The sequence below is a fragment of the Dermacentor variabilis genome, chromosome 4, assembly GCF_050947875.1.
Source record: "Dermacentor variabilis isolate Ectoservices chromosome 4, ASM5094787v1, whole genome shotgun sequence".
NCBI lineage: Eukaryota > Metazoa > Arthropoda > Arachnida > Ixodida > Ixodidae > Dermacentor > Dermacentor variabilis.
Window position 1 is genome coordinate 63,345,958 of NC_134571.1, and position 21,402 is coordinate 63,367,359.

The 21,402-nt window shown below is 46.1% G+C and overlaps 2 protein-coding genes across 7 annotated transcripts in view; one reads left to right on the forward strand and one right to left on the reverse strand.

Annotated features, from left to right (window-relative positions):
• LOC142579287 (proton-coupled zinc antiporter SLC30A1-like) overlaps positions 1 to 17,900 on the forward strand; it is a 69,575-nt gene extending 51,675 nt beyond the window's left edge. For all 4 annotated transcript variants that reach the window (XM_075689333.1, XM_075689334.1, XM_075689335.1 and 1 more), the window contains exons 6-8: positions 4,711 to 4,793; positions 6,211 to 6,393; positions 12,002 to 17,900. In XM_075689333.1, the coding sequence (XP_075545448.1) occupies positions 4,711 to 4,793; positions 6,211 to 6,393; positions 12,002 to 12,271 (536 nt within the window). In that variant the 3' untranslated portion in view covers positions 12,272 to 17,900. The remainder of the gene's footprint in view (positions 1 to 4,710; positions 4,794 to 6,210; positions 6,394 to 12,001) is intronic.
• On the reverse strand, positions 447 to 4,354 carry LOC142579289 (uncharacterized). 3 transcript variants are annotated; one of them, XR_012827373.1, is made up of 4 exons: positions 4,131 to 4,351; positions 3,883 to 4,097; positions 3,464 to 3,640; positions 447 to 1,481 (listed from the first exon to the last, which is right to left on the reverse strand). XR_012827373.1 is itself a non-coding variant. In XM_075689336.1 (4 exons), exons 2-4 carry the CDS (start codon positions 3,901 to 3,903, stop codon positions 1,286 to 1,288), a joined length of 318 nt encoding a protein of 105 aa, XP_075545451.1. In that variant the 5' UTR covers positions 3,904 to 4,097; positions 4,131 to 4,354; the 3' UTR covers positions 447 to 1,285. The 3 variants fall into 3 exon arrangements, 2 of the variants coding, with proteins under 2 accessions (XP_075545451.1, XP_075545452.1); XM_075689336.1 differs by having other exon boundaries at positions 3,464 to 3,564; positions 4,131 to 4,354; XM_075689337.1 differs by lacking the exon at positions 4,131 to 4,351 and having other exon boundaries at positions 3,464 to 3,564; positions 3,883 to 4,123.
• Positions 17,901 to 21,402: the final 3,502 nt, after the last annotated feature.

Here is a 21,402-nt window from a genome sequence, read left to right on the forward strand (position 1 = left end):
AACGCCCCGACAGGCTTTACAACTTGCAGCATATAACCGAAATTTTCAGTGGGGTCTGGTTGAAGGTTCATTACATTTTTTTATTTACAGGCATGTACAGGCATCTCTACATGCATGCACAAACTCTTCATGCACAGGTGGTGAACTCAAAAAGGTTCATTGCTGCAAGACAGGCTGAATGAGTAAACACAGATGAAAGCGATAAACATCTGTCTTGCAACAACAAACCTTTAGTTGCAAGTCAGTGCTTCTTTATCGCAGGTGGGTTGCTAAAACATGTTCACACATCTCTACAGCAGCAATGGCCAGCCAACCAGGCCCACAGATATCAACTTTATGAAATTCTTGAATACCGCACAAAAATATGGATACAACACAATGTAAAATGAACAAAAAAGAAGAGCTGAGGGGCTTTGACATGACAACAACAGACAAGGAAACATATATAAAGCATAAAGGAAAATAACTCATTTTATTTGTAATGTCAACATCACAAGGAGAAGGGAAATGAAAGTGGTCAAAATATAACTTGCCACTGGTGGGAGCTAAAACCAAAACCAATTGAGCTGGAGGCTATTCCACCATCAATTTCATAGAATGTTTATGTGTACTAGATTAGGCTCTTGGAGTGTTCTTGCATGAGTAGCGTTGGCTAACACTACCAGGGTGAGATCCAGTACATGCACATTCAGGCCCAAGAAAGTTTGCAGAGGGATAGCCATTGCTGCAGCTCTACTGGTAAAGCAATGCAAGCATAATTCAAAGTTTGTGGGTTTGTCTCCCATTAGTGAGAAGCTACCTGCTTATATACTTTCATTTTCCTCCTTATTTTTCCATTTCGATATAAAGTCATTAAATTCATCAATGATTTCCTTTTGTTTCATTGTCTCTTGGCTTTATTATACAAAAAGTATACATTCAAAAACATTAATCTTTGAATTACTCTCCTACTTGCATCAATGTAATTTTCATGTCGAAATGCGTATCCTCACTGACCTCTCTAATGTGTTTGAGCAGAGAGACGGCAAAAGTTCGAGGTCGTCCTGTGGTTTGCATCTTTTGATTGCACTTGAAACATTGCCTAATTCCTCCAATATTAACTGACTCTAATCTTTCTTTTTCCTTTTCCTCCCCCTTGACTTTGCTTCAGAAGCAATGCTTCCTAACGTATCCAGCCTACGACTGCCTGCTGAAGCCAGCGATGCTTCTGACTGCGGACTGCTGTGGTGTGCCTCAGAATCCTCAGGAACCAGAACTTCTTGAAACATCAGTGATTCAAGAGATTCTAAAATGCCCTGAGACTCCACAGACTCATGCGACGCCGAAGACAGAGTCGATGCTGGCGCTTGTGACTCTTCACTTGACGGTGATGGCACTTCCAAGTGTTGCCAGATCGGAAAACTGGCACATTTTTTGTTAAGATGTCTGCAGCACTTCCCTCCTCACTCGGTGGGGGCACTGGTGGAAGGTTGGCGGACATCCTGCATGTGAGCGTAATAAGGGTTGCACATACTGTCAATGTGTAAATAATGTGCCAGTCTGGATGCAAAAATATATGAAGGCTCAAATCCGTCCACATTTGTTTTAGTGTGTGATTTTATTAGCGTACACTGAAGCTCTGAATCAGTTTTGTAGGGACAAAAGTGACTTGCCTATACAACCAGAATGAACAGTTTCTGCATGCGCATAAGTGTAGCTTTTGTATCTTTTTCTGTTTTTGCTTGTGATGCATTTAAGCAGTTCTTACGAGATCTGCATGCCTAAAGCCTAGTGATTACTTCTACTCAAAACAGTGCATGATATTTGGAATGTTTCAGTTTTGAAATAATTAGCAGGAAGCATTCCACTACATTTACTCAGTAAAACCACTTAATAAATTTCATGTTGAAAGACCTATGCTTGCACTCTCTAAACATAGAGTAGTAGTACTGTTAGGTCTTGCTTTAGTATAAGGCTCTCTCCTGTTCTAGTTTTTCTACTGGAAACGTTCTTGGCTTGTAACTTTGTTTTCCTTTCACTTGTTTGTAAACTTCATCTCATTCTAAACTGTTTTTCTTAACTGAATGTACGTCTAAACACAGTGTGAAGCTGTGTACGTAGTAATCAGGGCATTTGTTGTTTGTATTTAGGAAGTTACATCTAATAATGTTTGCCTTCTTGCCATCTGCCTTGTAAAGGGTGTTTTGGCCCAGCAAAGCCGACCTTAGCGAGCAAATCCTTCCAGAAGGTTTCTTACAGCCAAGCTTTTTTTGCCTCTTCTCTGGACTTTCCTACCGCCACTCCTACTGTCTTGCCAAATAGCTCGCATCATATTGATATTAATGTAGTCGTTGAACCATGGTCATCCCAGCTGACTACTGGCTACTGTGTTGCACGAGTGACAAGTACTGGACGTAATGCAAATACCAATTAAAATAATGTAACTAGATAGTGGTTTTAGCATGTAAAATTTCAATAATCATTTTTTGCACAGTGCGAATGTGTTAAACTGGATCATCTAGTCCTTCCTTGAAAATTTTGCTAAGCAGGAACAGCGTTCTCCACAAACATCGTGAAAGCTTCGCTTAAACGAGTAACCACACCACCTGGGATCTGCAGAATAACCGCAGGCTGATAATTAGGTAAGGACACTGCTGAGCAGACACAAAAAGAATTATCAATTACACAGCTGACAATGTCGTCAGTACTATGGCGCATTTATTCCTACAGCATGATGACACTGAATGAATCCCTAAGCAAGCTAGGTAATATTTGAGGGTCTGTGATGAAGCACCGATTTGCACACTGCTGGCAAGCAACAAAATGCAAAATTAAAACTGTGCATTGAAGTGCCCAAGGTACACATGAATATTGCAACATTCAATACTCAGTTAAATACTGGCCATTGACTTGCACGCTGCCTTCTAGGATCAGTGCACAGAATAAAAAAAAAAACTACTTGCATGTTTTGTGTTTTGTTTTTGTGTGTGCATCATGCAAGCCCTTTTCTTTTTATTCATCCTGCTAATTTGTATGTGATATTCTCTGTACTTCTGTCTTATGATTTACTGTTAGGTTTTTAAGTGCTATTTTACTTGTTATTTTGTACCTGTATTTCTGCTTTCTCTGCTCCCCACTGCAAAGCCAAACTGGCTTTGTGGGTACCTAAATAAATATACAAAGCTATTCTTGTACTGCTTGTATGTCCCCTCACCGGATCACATTTAACGAAATATGCGATAATCGGAGCGGCGATGCAGCACAAATATTTTATCGCCAATTAGACAAAGCTGAATATAATGCATACTGTGCGTCGACTTGCTTGTGTAAGCACAATATTGAGTCGATTCCCATAAGTGCGGTGCATTGCCAGCTATAACAGAAACATACGGCATCGCCGGTTAACGTGGTAAAGGGAAAGCACTAAAATCCCGTGTTTCATTTTTAACACGCCGGCTAAGGTGGAAACTTCAAGATCACTTACGGTCTACTCTCCATTGTGTGGCGCAGAAACATCATCTGGTCGAAAAACAGCCAGATGACGTCGTCCTGAACGTCGTCTGGCACGGCGCGGCTCTTTTCTTTCTGAAACGTATTCCCAGGCGCGGAAATTTATTCCCCGCGGACTTCCATCACTTCTGCAGCGCTGGGATAACGTCATCTGCACAGATGAAACGCGTTTTAGACATCTGCGAGTCGGCTGATGAGAGAGTCAGCTTATACCAGTGCCACACAGCTAGGCTTTCGATGGCGATCGAGCGCGATCAAATTTCTCGATCACGATCGGTTCTGCGCAGATTGCGCGGTACAGGCAATCGTGATCACAAAATCCGACCCCGATCGGGCTCGATCGCGATTGAAACTGCTCCGCTATGACGCCCGTATAAAATTCCGAGCACTCACCTGTTCGGCAGCGTTGGGCATGACGATCCACGACCACCTCGTCAAGTGCTTGTTCTAGTGGCGCTTGTGTTTCGCCTGCTACCAAAGCGCCGGTCGAGCCTCAGCGCAGGCGATCAGCGCTTCGTTGTTGATCGCCTCCATAGCCTCTGTGCTCCATCGACACGAAACCAGCAGCGACTCCCGGCGTCTCCGCACGATTCTGAAACTTCAACAACCTTTCCCACGGAGGAGTTTCCTTCCTCCGTGACCTTTCCGAACCGCCGGAAGTGTACATGCGGCCCACGTGACGTCGGTGCACAAGCTGCCACTTCCGTCGCGTACGCTCAAACAGACGCCCAAGATCAAGACCTCCTTGACGCGCGCGTTTCCTGCGCGTCTGCCCTCTCTAGACGCGTAGGACAGGCGCGTACGGCCTCGCAGACGCGTGACGCGCAGCCAGGCGCGCACGATTCACCGCGTGTGGTTGGGCCTTAAAAGTCTCTAGTAACGCGTCGTGTCATTCGTCAACTGAAACGCGTGCTGCACTTAACTCGCATTATATTTCTTGGTGTCCCGGCGCAAGGCAATTTGTCCTCTCGTTTAAGAACTGAGACTCTGAAATTTGACGGTTCAGGATCACGCAGTGCTAAGTATTTACCTGAAAGATCCAGGTGCATTGCATAAGCAATAATGCAAGAACTAGAAAATAAAGTGCAATACCGATGTTTGCAGGGACAGAGAATTGGGTGGTGCTCTGCGTCTTCACTCGGTGTCACACCTTGAGTCATCCAACGGTGCACTATTTCTCTAATGCCCGGCTTCCTTCATTTCTTTTCTGTCTTCGCGCAGTAAAAGAGTCGGGTCTCATCCTCCTTCAAAACGTTCCGCATAACGTCGACGTCACCACGATGCAGAAGAGGATCATGCAAGAGGTGAGCAATATGTTGTGACCGCTCAAGATTAGGTTGCTTGACTGACTTATTATTTGCATAGACGTGAATATGTTGCAAAATGAGTGGTCTTATTTCGTCCATATTTGTTCTTAGTTGACTGTACTGTATGTTACGCATCTGTCATTTCACAAAAGCTGCTTAGGGAACCAAAGTGCTCTATTCGGAGTCGCTTCTAGCTTCTCATAATGCTTCGCGGTTACCGTTCGATTTTCGCTTACATGAACTCGACGCGAGCGGATCGAATCAGAAGTCTAGTTGACCCAGCTCGACCCGACCGCGTGTACATACATCTTTTCAACGAGCCCTTGCAGGCAGGTTCACTCGCTCGGTCCGACCACGTAACGTTTACATGAACCCGATGACCAGTTGTTGTCTGGACAAGCCGACTCGAGCCGGCTTCGTCTGGCTCGCGTAAACGTAGCTCACATTCTTGTCTGGAACGCGCGTAGCGCTTAACAGCAGTACTGCAGTGTATTGTTGTAAAAACAGCATCGTATTCGCGGGAATGCGTTGCTGTGCGGCACCGCGCGTCACTCTTTTTATCTCCCCTCGAAAGCGCCGGCTATGAATGTTCATGTCCGAGGTCACCGTGATGAGGCCTTCTTGTGCAGAGATTGTTTCGCTGTATAATTTTGCAATAGGCACGATTGCACGCAGGACTGCTGTGAACACGGCCCTGTTGAGACGTGCAGAATAGTCGCCTCCAGAGCTGTTTTCGCGTTAATTGCAATGTGAACGACACACTTGTTTGATGTGCGATAGGAGATATAGAGAGCAAGAGCACGCCGCATTTGCGAGGCCTTAGCTACATGCCGCGATTCTCCGATGTTTTTTGTCTTCACTCGAACGCATGGCTTTCCAGCACAGATGTCGAATCGGATTGAATAGGTATCTTGGATTCTTTGCGGTGCCAGCACTTAAGACATCTAATAACCTGCAGTAACTGTTGTCTAGAACGTCGCACAGTGATGTATTCGTTGATATCAATATTAAAGAAAAACCGGTGTTATTTATTTTTTGAAAGCTTATTTTTTTTCAATTTTTCCTAAGTCTCGCATTAATTTCCCTTTCAAAAGGTGTAACTGAACATGCGTTAATGCTGTCGCATACAGTTGATGGATCATCCACGTTTTAACTTCGTACACTATACTTACGGCGAGCTGCTTCGAACGCGGTTATAATGAGCTTATACGTCTTTGTGTTCACTAACCTTTGATTGTGGAGTGCAATACTTAACACGGTCGGTAGTGAACTTGAGAGCGAAACACGTTAAAATTGTTTTCTTTCTTTGTGCGTGTGTATGTGCGTATGTGTCTGTGTGTTTGTCATTGCTCCAAATTTGTGCGTCCGATTCGCCCGTCCTCCGTCGCGGTCGTGACCAGTGACCCTCTTGCAGTTCCCGTCCATCCTGAACGTGCACGAGTTCCACCTGTGGCAGCTCACCAACACGCACCTGATCGCCACGGTGCACATCGTGTTCGGCTCGCCCGCAGTGTATGCGTCCGTCGCCGACCGTCTGAACCGCTACCTGCACGAACAGGGCATCACCTCCACCACGGTGCAGCCCGAGTTCTGTCAGGTGTGTATTCTATGCGGTTGTGCGTACTCGCACTTAGCAAGGCACTGTCGTGGATAACCTTATGTTGAAACTTCCGAAGTCATGACGGCGAAAGTGTTCGGCAGCCTCTGAAAGTTTTCGGTAGTTTTCGGTGCAACATGTGGACGCTTTCATCGGGCGAGGAGGAAAGAGCGCGCGGCGAGCCTTTCCTCCTCTCTGGCTTGTGCGATCCGGCGCGGCGCTGCTTGAAAGTATTGCTGTTGCGTGCTGCGGAACGATTTCGAAATGTTTCGGCGTGTACTTTGAGAAATTTACGCGATGTCCGTTCGTAGAAGGTCGTCGGGGAACCAGTGGGTGTGTTGCCGACTGGTTGCAGCTTTTGGGTGCGTCGGTAACTACAGAATGCCGAAATATGTCTCTTGGGGGTGCAAACATGTGACGCGCATCCACAGCCGTGGTGTTGTACGTGTTGTGAGCTATTTTGGGTGTATCGATTTTAATTCAACGAAAAGAACCGGCGTCTTCGTATTGCCAGGAAATGGAAAATCTGCTCTATATCTGATCGCTTGGCGTAGGAACTAAAACATAAGGACGCATGCTCGTGGAAGGCCAACCTAAGGCAACCCTGAAACATCTAAGCGCCAGGCGCTGTCAAATACTTGTGATACACCGGCATCGTTCTCACGCATTTCAAGTCTAATAGACTTGAAATCACTATGATATGTCTACGCAAGCCTCCTGTATGAGGTTGACGGCGCTGCTCAACGCAGCGAGCACTGCGGTTGGTGAACAAGCATGATACATATATAAGCTATATGCTTCGGCATTGCCATTTTTGCCCTGTAAAGCCGTAATATCCGAGAGGGATCGCATAAAAAGAATGCGACGGCTATTTGTGAGGTCAAAATTTCCGTAATAAGGGTGAGTACGTCGTAGAGAACGGGACCAACAAAACCGAAAAAAAAATGAATTTTTTTTTGGTTGTCATTCTCTTTCTCGAAAAAAAAATTATAAATGTCGATGTCGCATGCTTGGACCATGTGCTATATAGAGCAAAAATATGTGTAATACAGCATCTACCATTGCTTCTGACGCTCGCGCAGTTCGTCAACGGTTGTTTTGCTGGACAAGTGTAATTCACACTGTAATGTATGCTGTTATTACTAACCAAAAGTAGTTTATTCACGAGTGGGAACCACGTCTAGCAAACCAAATAGTCACGTAATGTAATCTACAACTAACAGTTTGAACGCTTTTCAAAGTTCAACAGCACAACTTGTATACCGTAGCAGAACGGTACCCACGCTTTTACGATATTCGCGTATGTTTCATTGCTGCTAAAATGCAGCTTAGAACTAAAGGAGAATACTGCTATAACGTCACATCAGTGAATAGAATTTTCAGAAATACACAATTGATATCCTATGGTGATTGTAGGCTCAAACGCGCGCGCGCACATCGCGTTGCATGCTCCATACCTCAACGCCAGCAGGAAGTCTGGCCATGCCGACTTAAACCACTTCAGTACGTCTCACAGGACCGTTTTCCAAGTAGAACACGCCACGTCACACTTAGCAGACCGCGCGAGCGCGAAAACAAACGCCAAAAACCAGCGCCGAGCGTATACCTCACATACAAGATATTTAGGGGCGTTAGCAAAGACGGCTCTCCGTGTGGTGTACGTGCGTCACTAATGAACAGACTCTCTCTCTCTCTCACTCTATCTATCTATCTATCTATCTATCTATCTATCTATCTATCTATCTATCTATCTATCTATCTATCTATCTATCTATCTATCTATCTATCTATCTATCTCTTACAACGGTGTCTTTCTTTCTTCTTTGTTTCATCTTTTTTATTATTTTTTTCTTTCTTTGGCCTGAGTAGGTTGAAATACTACTCACCCGTTACAAAAGGGTACGGCCACAAGTTCAGTTCAGTTCAATGGTGGCGCCCATGAAAAAAACGGTCTATAGGAGGCGGAGTCAGGTGGAACGGTGCGATGTCATGGGTGGGATTCTGCGAGCGATACGACGATTATGATTGGTCGCGACACAGTCATCAGATTCTCTAGTCTAGTCACCTCGGGAAGACGATTGCTTTAAAAGGGCACTTTTGGTGCGGTGTGGCCTGACGGATCCTGATGTGTGCTCAATGATGTATAGGTAGCCGAGACATTTAAAGTGCTCCCATATAGAGTGGGCTTCCATATCTGGAGCCATTGTAAATATGTAGAATAAACCCTTCTTTCTGTCACTTCTGCTCCGGTACGTACTCATTCCTGTGTCTCGAGGATGTCATGGCCTAAGCGCAACCACGAGCCACAACAGTGTGTACTTCAAGCGTGGCTCTGCGACGCTCTGCTTGCAAAGGCTGTGGCTACGATTCCTGGCATTTTACTGACTAGAAGTACAGTCTCAGCATCCATGGCAGGTCGAGAAAGAGTTTTACATTTAAGTTTCACATTTTGAGTCTAAATAAGCCCGAAGGAGCGAGCTGCATTCTAGAGGAAATCTGCCGTCTCCACCATCTTACAAAACAACGCACTTGCGAAACGGTGGGTTGAGCGTAAATTGTAAGTCGAAGGCTATTCTTGGAGGAATTTATACCGGAGGATTGCATTTGGGGGCTACATATATAACGAAGAAGATTAAAAAAATAACCTTGGTCGGGATAATGTGCCGGTTTTATATATTCTACTACGATTCCTTCTCGCGCTTCGTCAGTGGCACTCCGCCTACGTTATCACCATGATCAACCGTACGCGAACGGTTGCATAATAAGAAAGGAGTCGAATCGAGCGAAAAGAATCCTTACATTATACCGGCCCACATTTACGCTGCGCGGACGCCGCAAGCTACTCTGTGTATACTGTATCGGCTTTGTGAACAGAGCTGCCGTCGCCTGGAGCGCAGATAAGCACGACGCGCGCATACATCATCAACCCTGTTGCGTATAATAAACCATCTGCCGCGCTTGCAGGAAGCGTTCTGCGCGCCCCTGACGGGTGAGAAACAAAAATTCCAACTCTTTCGCAGCGCTCGCCCTTTCCAAAGCAGAGCCCAACAGCCCGAGTGCCGAAAAGGCCTTTGAGGGGAAAAAAAAAATAATAATAATATAGCGACATTGGTGCTGGCGCAGTATCATCTGCCCTGGAGGGAACAAAAAGAAATAACTAAAATGCTTGCGCAGGCCTGAGAGTGTCCGATAAAAGCGAAGTGCCTCGCAGCCGGCGTCTAGAAAAATAAACAATAAAAGAAAGTTTTGCCCCAGGGAGGCCTTGAACCGTAGAAGATGTATGCGGTAGTCGTCCCGTCCTGGCTTAGAACGCCGCTTCGCATGTGGCGCCCGTTTTTCCACGTGCGAGTTGCTTCAACTCCCCATTTAGTTTACGTGTTTCTTAATTGCATTTAAGCTCGTAATATAGCATATATAACTAAGGCGGGAATTCACTTGCTTTTTATTCCACTTGCTTTACTTTCTACTTTTATGTTTGCTTTCATTGTTCATCTACCTTTCTTTTTCTTTCTGTGGGGACGAGAAGCGCGTTGGGCATGGGGGAGAGAGAGAGAGAGAGACTCCATGAAAGTGTTTTACTGACTCGTGCATAAGCTGTTTCGCAAGCACGCACACACTGCACGACGTATATATCCGTGCGCCCTCGCGTAACATGTACGGACGCACGCGCGAGCACAAATGTACGAAAGCATGGTAGCGCACGTATTATAGCCGCCTTTATCATGCATGGCACCCGTTACTTATAAAGATCCACGTCTTCACACCTTCGTGCTAAGTGAGATTTGTACGTGCAGAACACTTTCTTCGGCCAACGTAACCTTTGGACTCGTCAGAGAATAGTCTTTTAAGTTCCATTGCCGCCATTGTATAACTCGCTGCGCAAGAACGAGATAAACATGCGTATTTTTAAGGCTATCGTGATAATATTGTGTTTATGTTGCTCAAAATTCTCTCAGTTCTGTGTCCACCCTAGATCCAGCTTGTTCCAACACAGAATTATCGTCGAACAGACTAAAGGTCATTTTTCGGCAGATGGCGAGCTAACTGTGCGGGGTGACGTGTGGAAAACCGTGTTCGCACTCTGTGCAAAGCGGTCGCCACACTGCAGTTACGATAGAGCAAGCTGAGAAATCTGACAGGAGTTACGATGGACCATGCAGAAAACGTTGTTTGCTGTGATGTATACATAAAGCAGCAGGAGGAGGTGTTGCGGGCAAACATATCTTGCGATATTTCCCGGCCATTTCTACGTCCGAACGTAACATGTATAGGCGCGTCGTTCAGAGCGCCATCCTCTGTATATAGAAGTGCAACGCGAGACAGTCGAGACTGGCTGCATTAGGAGACATTCACGATCGTGTTTGCTGCTATGCGGACTACGAGGGCCCCTATAGTGTATAGGCTTCTATATAGGTAAGAACTTTAACATATGCCGCCCCCATGTTAACTGTGTGCGCCGAGGCAGGAAATCCAAGCCGCGACTTCTTGAAGTTGTGCTTGTAAGTTTCCGCCAAACGAATGGACGAAAACTCAGATAGCGAAATTTCTCTTGAATGACATTGGCAATCGAATGTCAATAGGAATAGAAATGCATCTCGTAGCACTGGCTTTGGATTGCGCTAGATCAAATTTGTCTAGACAGAGAAAGACACACAGACAGGACGAGATGGCACACACTAGTGCTTGTGCGTCGCCATGTGCTTAGATTTACGTCTGCTGCAAGTATACTTACACGTAACCAAAAATTATTTGCATCCCTTCACCACGGCGTGTCTCGCAAGCTATATAGGGTGAAGATTTACGATCGACTGTAGCTACTGTAGTTACAGCCGCCGTCAGACTTATAACTCGAACAACCAAGACAACATATTTATGGCGGCTTAACATTACAACAAATATAAAGTTCCAACTCACGGTAATATCCTTGTAGACTTAAGTGCTACGAATAAAGGGCCATTACGGTCTTCCATCTGTTCCTTGTTCTCCTCTTGTTCTCATCCTTGTCCTCCTCGTCAGCTATTTAGCAAGGATCACTATAACGAGCTGGGCTGTAACGAGCGAATATCTAATGCTTTGAAAGGAAAACGGCATTGAGCTAACACGTACCATTCAAGGCACCCCCACCGGAAATCTCCGGCACTCTCCACAGGAGAAGCAAAAAGACGTTTAAGGATTGTTTGGATTAAATATAATGGTGACTGTATCTTTTCTTTTTTTTTTCATGTAGAAAGTTCGAGGTTAGATGGTGCTGCTCTGTTCGATTTCAACGCAATCATTTGCTGCGGAGCGATTGATGTCGAAAGTACGACCGTTTACTTCATTCTTCTTTGTTCTACAGCAGAGTACAAAATAGTGATAATAGACGCAATCATAAAAAGATGAGGATGGAACGAAGAAGAGCTCAATCAACATCCAACTTCAGCCCACGGCTTACGGACGCGCGTACAAGAGAACTCTACGCTCAGTTCTGATTTCGCGCACTTGTAGCAATGTATATGGTGATGTAAGGGCACGTGCATAAAGTTGAGCTCCAAAGTCCGTTTATAGCTTGCTCAGTCCGCTCGCGCTCGCCATTTCTAAATCTCCGTTGTCGTGGTCCCGCTCGCAGGAGACGCACACGGGCGGCTCCCAGTGCATCTTGCAGTGCTCGCAGGCCAAGCACTGCGGCTCGCTGACCTGCTGCGGCGGCGGCCACGCCGCCAAGGAGGCCGAGCTGCGGCGACGGAACGCGGCCGCCGTTCATCCCACGCCGAACGGCGACGGCCTGCTGGCACTGCCAGCCAGCGCTGCAGTAAGCGCCTCCAGGGCATCCTCGGTCACGAGCCTGGACAGCCAAGTGCTGTGCGAACTGGGCGGACTCAAGGAGACCGACCTGTAGCCAGCACTGCGACGTGCCGGTTCGCTTTCTCTTCGTGAACCCTTCTGCGCCGTGCGCAGAGGCAACGAAATGTCCACCCAACCGCCGGGCAACGCTCAGCTGGGCGGCAGGAAAGGCCGCTTTGTCGGCACTGTTCGTTCTTTGCAGATTGAATGCAAGGATCAGGAGGATCGGCGGACGTGCGACCATGCGATCGATGCATTCCCCGGAGGACCATGCTGGAAGACGTCGGCTCTCGCAGGTCTCTCCTGTACATACGGTCATCGGTATGGATGACGTCACCGGACCAGGCATTGAAAGCAGCAGTGTGTAAGAAGGAAGGGACAGCGCCGCGCGGTCAAAGTGCGGGTATTGGACTGGTCTGAAGCAGAGGCCGCCATCAAAGTTGCGGGGAACTGCGTATCGATGCAAGCTTTCGGTAATCGCGCATTCGGTGTGGATGCTAATCCGCAAAGGTAGACCCGCGCCCGTTCGGTGTTGAACAGCCAGCGACGACGTCCGTGGTCTACCGAAAGGCGGGCAGTGTTGTTACGCCACGATTATTACGCAGCATTCCGAACGCAAGTGTTGCCTATTCAATTGATTCCCCTGTCTGGTCAGTCAAACCGTGACGCAACGACGGTCGCGCTTTTTTTGCTTGGCGAACGCGGTATTAAATATTCTATATAGTTTTGTGCCAGAACGTACGTTTTCGTTTAATGGTCGCCGCGAATTAGGGCCACAACGCGTTACGCCCTCGCTCACGCGGACAGAACGGGGTCGAGCATGCGTGCAGGCGCGCCGCACGCTTCAGCGACAGCGCAAAGCAACGCCAAGTCGTCGTATATATCCGTGCAGCGTTGTTAAAGCAGTAGGTGCGGCTGGTGCCAGTCCAGTCAGCGGAGATGGCGCGTTCGACCTCTGTACAATTCAGCCTCCATGTATGCTATGCACGCACCTGTTTCTCCAGTCAAAGACTTTCTAGTCTCGCAGGCGCCTTGCACCGCGCGCTCACAAATTGCTGCACCTGCATTACATCCGTAAAATTCGGTAGACGTTGCCGTCCGATGCGTAACTAATATATGTACCGCGCTATAGGACACGCGAAAGTTACATTATAGCGCTCCCTCACAGTTTCCTCAGTTCTGCACGGAACTGGCGACACCGAACGCGATTCAGGAGGAGGAGCGGCTGCGTGGAATGGATCTCCAGAGAACATGTGTGAACTATTTGCTCACCGCGATGGAACGGTGCAAGACCGAGGCTTCTGGCGTTCGTTTTTGCCCGAAGCGCAGCTACGCCTTTGAGTATGTATTTGTCGTGATCCTACGGTATACGGCCTTCGAGGCTGTACGGATAGTGCCTTGATGGTAAAGCCGAATGATCGTCGCTAATGCGCTTTGGAGCGGAGCAAGACAGACTTTCCTTTTGCGTGTGTGCGCGTGTGTTGTGTGCGTGTATTTGTGAACGCATTTCGATAGATCCGCTGTTCTCACGGTGTGCTTGAAAGCAAAGCAAAAAAAGAAAAAGGTAAGGAAAGCCGGAAGGTATATGCAGAAATGGTAGAGCATAGAGTAGATGTAGGGGGGGGGGGGATCATGTTTAATTTTTCCGGAATTTTTGAAAATCCCCTGTGCCAGATAGCACAATTCTTGTCCTTGAGCTGAATTATTTGGAGAGGCAGACATCACTAACACGAGAAATCGAAACACACATTCAAATAATTAACGAAAATTAACGGATTAACTTCTTAAGTAAATACTTTACGACACATATATTACAATTTACGAATTGTAGCCGGTAAGCTTGCAAGGCGTATTCACTTGGAAATGATTTGCAGAATGACACGAGTTTCCAGATATTATTTCCCAAAGTGTGGGATGAAATACATGGGCGTTCCAGTTACTTTTGTGCTTCAGTGCATAAAATAGCGTTTTGTTAAAAAAAGTAAGTGGAACAGTGCATTTTTACGGCAAGTTTGATGGTGCATATCTCCAAACTGGCGTCATTCTTGATTCCAAGTGGATAAATGTTGCAAGCTCGCCGGCTACAATGCCTAAATTATAGCATGTGCCGTAAAGTAATTAAATAAGTTAATTAGTAATTTTGTTTAAACCGTCAAATACGTGTTTCTATTTCTCCTGCAAGATTTGTCCACCCCTCTGAATATCCAGCTCAAGGAATGGGAAAGATTGCCCCATATAGTGACTATGTAGAAGAAACGCATTGTTTGCTATGGCGAATGTAAGTACGATATTCAGAGATAAGCTCCTCAGTTGCGAAAAAGTAATTAAGTAATATTTCAAGTAGGAATTTTCGAGGATATGTAATTGTGGAACTGAGACCACCCACCGCTGAACACAGATCCGTTTACATTTCATTTACATTACATACGGCGCTGCGTCGGGAGAGCCGACGCGGCATCGTGCGCTGGAAGGCTCGCAAACTGGTGGTTAGCTGCGCTGAACGACATATCGAGCGGCTATAGGTCCACCTGCAGCCAATAGCATTTCCCTCCTTCATTTACGTTCACTTGAGCTACAGATATATTGGTGATCATGATCACTACATCACTTGTGATCATGATCAAGTGAAGTGATATCTGTAGCTCAAGTGATCACTACATGATCACTTGAGCTACAGATATATTGGTATATTGGTGCGTTTCTCACTTCCAAGGGACAAGGCTGAAGCACACAATGTGGTCGGTTGCCTTGCATTCATTCCATGGTACAACTGCGTTCTTTGTGGCTTTGTGGCCCACGGTCTTGTAATGCTGCAATGCCAAAACAAGAAATAGTTATGGTGTTTTATATCAATATTTCAAGATTAAAATCAAGGAAAGAAAAGGCTATAGGTACTGCCGACGTGAAAGCACGGGTCAAAATGTAGTATAATATCTGTTCTATAAACATGTCTATGTATACGTGCAGTAGGCGTCACGCCTTGTCGTATTATCCGCTTAATGCGTTTACACCTCCTTAGATAGCCCCTTGATATCTTGAGTGCTGCATGACGTCGTCACAAGGATGCGCCAGAGATGCCGTTAATTTTAGTGCAGGCAGAATATATTCTATGCAAGCTACTGGCGTGAATTTTCTCGGGAGACGGGATTTATTTGAGCAATGTTCTTTTTTTTAATTTACTTGGCGAATGCTATATTGTCCAATGCAGGAAGAAGCGAACGGGAAGTGTCTGCTCTCTTTGCCTGTGCTATCTGTCATGACGCCCCACTATTTTTGCAAGCACGCAGATGATGCATATAAGTGACGACGAAGGAATTTATGGGATCGAAGGAACAGGGGACGCACGTGAGGCGTGCAGATGACACTGTTTATGCCCTTTACACCAGCAGAGCGGGAAAAACGTCCCGAAAGCAGGAAGTGGGCCGGAAGTACAAAGCGCGTTGCGTGATACAACGCACGAGTACAATCGCTGTCTTTGTGTCTACAAAATGTCTGTTTGTCACACACCAGAATATCGCTTTCAAACTTAGTATAGGCATTGTTCGTGAAGAAAGCCTTGCTCGTGTGGGCCCCGGTCATTCGCCCATAAAATGCAGCAAAAGTGTATATATATATATATATATATATCGGACTCGAACCTTCCTGCTCTTGGCATAGGAACGTCAAATTGCGTCATGGTACCCTGAGAATGCTCCTCGGCGCAAAATCTGCCTCCATGTGCTATAACTTATGACCCCCCCCCGGATAGCCACATACGCCACATTGGTGATTTTCCTATATTTTCAGCTACGCGGCCATGGAAACTCAAGCCTATTCGTATAGGTTGCTACTTTCTGCTACGGTTACCTGATATCTTTTGGAGCTCTAGTTGCCAAAGGCTAGTATAATGACCCTGACTTGCATACCGGAGAAAGGGTGCAGTGTATCACTGCGCTTAAATGGCATACATGTGTAACCTCATTGTTAGGGTCCGCAGCTCGTGCCGGAGTGAAACAATCGTTACCTAGAATTCTCACTCGGCAAATGCACGCGTTCAAGCGCGTCACTCCTTTAATAAAACAAATAGCTTTCTAGAAGCGTTCGGCTATCGGTGTACCTTGGCAATCATCGTCGATGGTTTCTGTACAAATTTTTTTTCTTTGTCTCTTTAACATTTTAGTGATGCAAATTTTGTTAAAGTGTGTTCGAGCTTTGTATATTGGTACAACTGTTTCCAAATGTTTCCAACAGGGATGTGTGCTGGGTGTTTCGCTCACCCGTCAACCCTGCTGTTACTGGACCCAAGATGGTCGCTTGCTCCAAAGTTGCGAGCCCTGAACCTATAATGTTCTGCGGTTTTAGCAAAGAGATGCGTTCATGCTTGCGTACGCATATAGGATCATCGGGGCATTCTTCGGTAGCGGACTTTGTGTGCTGGACTCCTACAGCAAATTATTTTACGAAGCTATCTGTCCGAGTACCTGAACCGTTATTGTTACCTGGGAAAAGCTGTCGCACTGAAGCCCACCAATGTTGTTTCTTTACTTGCTTCATTGTTACAAGGTACACAAAGCAAGAAATGGTGGGCGGCTTTTCTGGGGCGAGCTTTCGTCCGAAATTCGGCGCTCCGGCGCTATCCTATATATGACTTCTGTACGTTGTTGTCAGCTCTTTAATTTCACTCAGGGTCATAAAAATGGGCGTGAGCAGAATAGAGTGGGTGTGTGGTGCAGAGAGGGGGCCGGATCTCGCGACAATCCCCCCACCCCGACGATCCAGCGTGAGGCGTAACGGTACGTCCTCATTTGCGGAAATATGTGCGCGCAAGGCGGCGCGCGTTTCTGCGGCGAGAATTCTCTATGTTGGTTTTCCATCCTGGTGTTAGCGGCGCAAGACGTAGACGGGACACGAGACGAGAAAACGACACCGCAAGTCAAGGCCGACCCCGTATGGGAAACATGGGAACTAAATTGGAGCGCTTGTGCTCATTATGCGGCGCCATTATTTACCGAGTTTCGCTTTTCAAAGTCAGCTGGCTTACCCGGGTATACTGTAAAATAAGCTACGCCCTTAAAAGTGAATACGGGTGTAAATCGGTCTATAACTCGCACCCTTACACGCAAAAATGGTGTAATGGTGTAATTTTAACCCTTATTCACTTTTAGGGATGTAAATTATTTTACAGTGTGCGCAACTGAAAGGCTGAACTGTCTTTCGCCGTAATCTTTGTGCATAGGTACGGTAAACAGCAGTCCCTTCAGGGCTAATGTGGCTCTCGTGTTGTTTTAAGCGAGCTAAACGGTGATGAGAAGGTGGCGAGGGCTGTACACCTTTCCCCGTGGACACATGGCCTCCTGGCCACGCCCGCCTCAATCGTGCGTACGCCTGTGCTCGTAACACACTTGCCGAGTGTGTCTTACGAAGTTATGCGTATTTCCGGCATCACTTTTTCGACTGCAAACGCTTGATAGCTGGATGCTTTTGTACGTGCATTTAGGGAGTGCGTCTCGAAATCGCCCCAAAGAGGCGATGTTCAAAGTGCCTGTTGCTTTCAGTGGAAAAGCGTTATTTCTTTGCCATACGTTGATGTGAACGTGCCAACGCGTACGGTTTTAATAAGCGTTCTGCTCAACCTTGCGCTGTGATAAGTCTGAGGGCGGGGGAGAGTGCCCTATGTCGCTGAATAAAGAAAGTATCGAGTTTTATTCTTCCTTCTCAGTTATTTTGGATTGAGCAAATGTGCACGCGAGTTGTTTGAAGTCGGTGTGCATGCAGTTGATAACTCTTCTTCAAGAAAGTTGATTGATTGATTGATTGATTGATTGATTGATTGATTGATTGATTGATTGATCCAAACTTCCGCTCTGTCCGATCATGAAATGCAATTAAGTCAAACAAGATTAAATGAAATGGGAAGCAGGCTTTCGACTACAGTCCGTACAACAAACCAACCTCATCACCAACACAAACCAGCTGCCGCCCCTGTCGAAGTGACACCTTGGCAGGGTTTGTTGATCAGGTTTTTAAAGGCCAACTGCAACGGAATTTCGGATTGCATAAAAAGCGTAGCTTAGGATAACGTAGACATAGAGAAGCCTCTGTGCAAAATTTGACATTTGAAATACAAGCGTAAGCGTCACGAAAAGCTCCCAAAAATAGCCATTCTTGATAACAAAACATTAAGGAAAACGCCGTCATTACCGCTCGCCGCGGTAAGGCAGTGCCAGCATCTATCAGCTGCACGCTGACAAAAACCCGGATGTGGCATGCTGGGATTTAAGTCTTAGCGACGACCACCAGGTGCCCGTGTCGTCTGCTTGGGGGCTGTTCAAAGGCTGCTAACAAGAACACTATGGAACTACCAGCCCTCCGTTGTTGTCAATATTGCTTCAGTGGTACACACTAATCGCTTATAAAAAAATTAGGCGACGTGAAATTTCGTTCCGTTGGCCTTCAATTAGCGTCCCGCGAAGCAACACAGCTTACGGTGGCAGGCATCCTGTACTCGCTATTTTAGAAAGAAAACCTTGCTTACGCACGGAGGGACAAAACTATACGGAAACATTAATGCAAAAATCTCCTAATAGCTTACGTGGGCGACTGCAGGACTTTCTCAAAACTACTAAGTGAGCACCTCGAACGATATATGAACGGGTCGCAACCCCCTAGCATTGAAGACTGTACGCTACTGCAAAGAAGGCAGAGCTCTTCGAGCCAAAGTAACGGAACCCATCTGGAGGACTTGATAGCGACTGAACGCAGCCTTGCGTCAACGAGAAAAAAGCCTAAAGAAATCATATATAGCTGTGTTTGAAGCACGTTGCGTGTGCGAACCTCCGGGAAACATCGCGTATATCTCACACTTGCCGCATGGGAAAGCATGACTATGCGTTTTTTTGTGTGCAGAAGACCTTCCCGTGGAGTTTCCAAGCATTCTGCTCTGCTGCCACCTTGTTTGGACAGCGAAGAATAAGCCCGCTTCGTATTTTTGACTTCGATGAGTTATTCACAAAGCTGACTTTGTGTGTGTGTGTGTGTGTGTGTGTGTGTGTGTGTGTGTGTGTGTGTGTGTGTGTGTGTGTGTGTGTGTGTGTGTGTGTGTGTGTGTGTGTGTGTGTGTGTGTGTGTGTGTGTGTGTGTGTGTGTGTGTGTGTGTGTGTGTGCGCGCGCGCTATTCTCGAAATTGTCAAAGTCCGCATATTGTGGAATTCGCCGTCTTACTAAATGCCAGCTCTGATTTGCCCAGAGGGCCTTTACGGCCTCTCTGATTGGCTCAAAATTCCATCATTTCGGACATCGACAATGTGGTGGAGTTTCCGGTGCTTTGCTAGATTTGGAACGAGACTTAGGAAAGCCGCTGCCCACTTATCTGTCTGTTTAGTCGCCTGCGGCGAATATTGGGACACAGCGGTGAGTATTTATACACACGCTCGCGCAACCACGCAACTATATATATATATATATATATATATATATATATATATATATATATATATATATATATATATATATATATATATATATATATATATGTGTGTGTGTGTGTGTGTGTGTGTGTGTGTGTGTGTGTGTGTGTGTAGGGCAAAATGCGAGCAGACAAGAAACGATGGGCGCCTCGATATACACGTCATGCTACTGCGTGGAAAGCTTTCATTAATTCGACGATCCATGCGCTGCCAATGCGACACAGCGAGAATGAGGTTCAACAGCGCCATTCCGTGTTATCCGTTTCTGGTGGCACGAGGTCTGAGTAAGAATACGTAGTGCTGGGATCAGTATTAATCGCAAGGAAGCGGCGTCTCTTACGTATGCGGCGCACCGAAAGCCGCATACGTATATAATGGCGTCAAACTGTCACTCGACGTCGTGCTTAAACGTCGTGCGTAAAGCACCATCTTACGAAATGTGCTTTACGGGGCGATTGTCATATATGAACTGTCAAGTTGAATTCGCTACGTAGGCGCCGTTATACCCCGCAGATGTTGCGTCGGCGCATTAGACGATCTATCAATCAACATACCTGTATCAGGCGGCGGCATGTCGTCCCGAAACACCGTGGCGGCGTTCACCGCATTGTGAGTACAAAAAATCTTTATTCTGCAGCACCCCTGTTATTGCGAGTATTCGATGAAGGGCGTATATATGCGTTGAAAAGGCGTAATTCTTTATTGTTGCTGCAAATGTCTCGCGTGTCGCATTTCCTGAAGAAATAGTTTGTCGGTTCTGTAATTTGTGTAATGCGGAAACTTGCGCCAGCGATGGCTGCGAGATATATATATTCCCCTAAATACACATTACGAGACAACATACTTAATGAGTAGCCGAAAACAAGCATCGGCGAGCGTCATTATTTCTTCAACGCTGAGTTGGAAGTCACACGCCGTAAATGTAAGTGGTAATTCTAATAATGATTAGGCTTTATCAGATGAACATTAAGTTTGCTTCTACCGAGACGAAGTTTATTGCTCACAAGGTGCTGGTGCGTCCAATGTTTATTTATTTATTTATTTATTTACTTATTTATTTATTTATTAAAGATATTGCACAGTATATGCAATCTCTGAAGGAACATTGAAATGGCGGCTAAAAGGGTGACTAACAAAGTACAAGGCAGTGAATAAAACAGCTAAGAAACCCAGAGCAGTACTTGGTCTTTGAAGGCTGCAGAGTCATGAATGGCAACGATGCGATCAGGAAGATCATTGCAGTAGCTTATGGCACGCGGAAGCGCTGATGAATTAAAAGCCGTGGTTCGGCCAAATATGTGCCTAAAGCTGGGGCTATTACAAAGACAACGGGATGTACGATGTGGTTCGGTAAGGGGAAGGGTAGTAGGATGCTGACTATGAATTATTTTGTGGAAGAGACAGAGCAAAGCTACGTTCCTTCGCAGCTCTAGTGTCGGAAGTGATAGCGAGAACTTAAGGCTAATAACGCTAGTCTGTCGGTCATATTTCCTGGTTATAAAACGTACCGCGCGGTTCTGAATTCGTTCAAGGGCATGCCTGCGAACTGTGGGTTCCACACATTCAGTATTTGATATCAGACCTGGAGCAAGTGCGAAGACGTGCGCTCCGATTCATATTTTTCTCGTTTTCGCAAACAAGACGCAGTCATGCTGCTTCACAACAAAGCAAATCTGTTCCTTCTACAGGTGAGGCGGAAGCAGAGATGATTCAACCTTTTCTACTCAGTCATTAATAATCT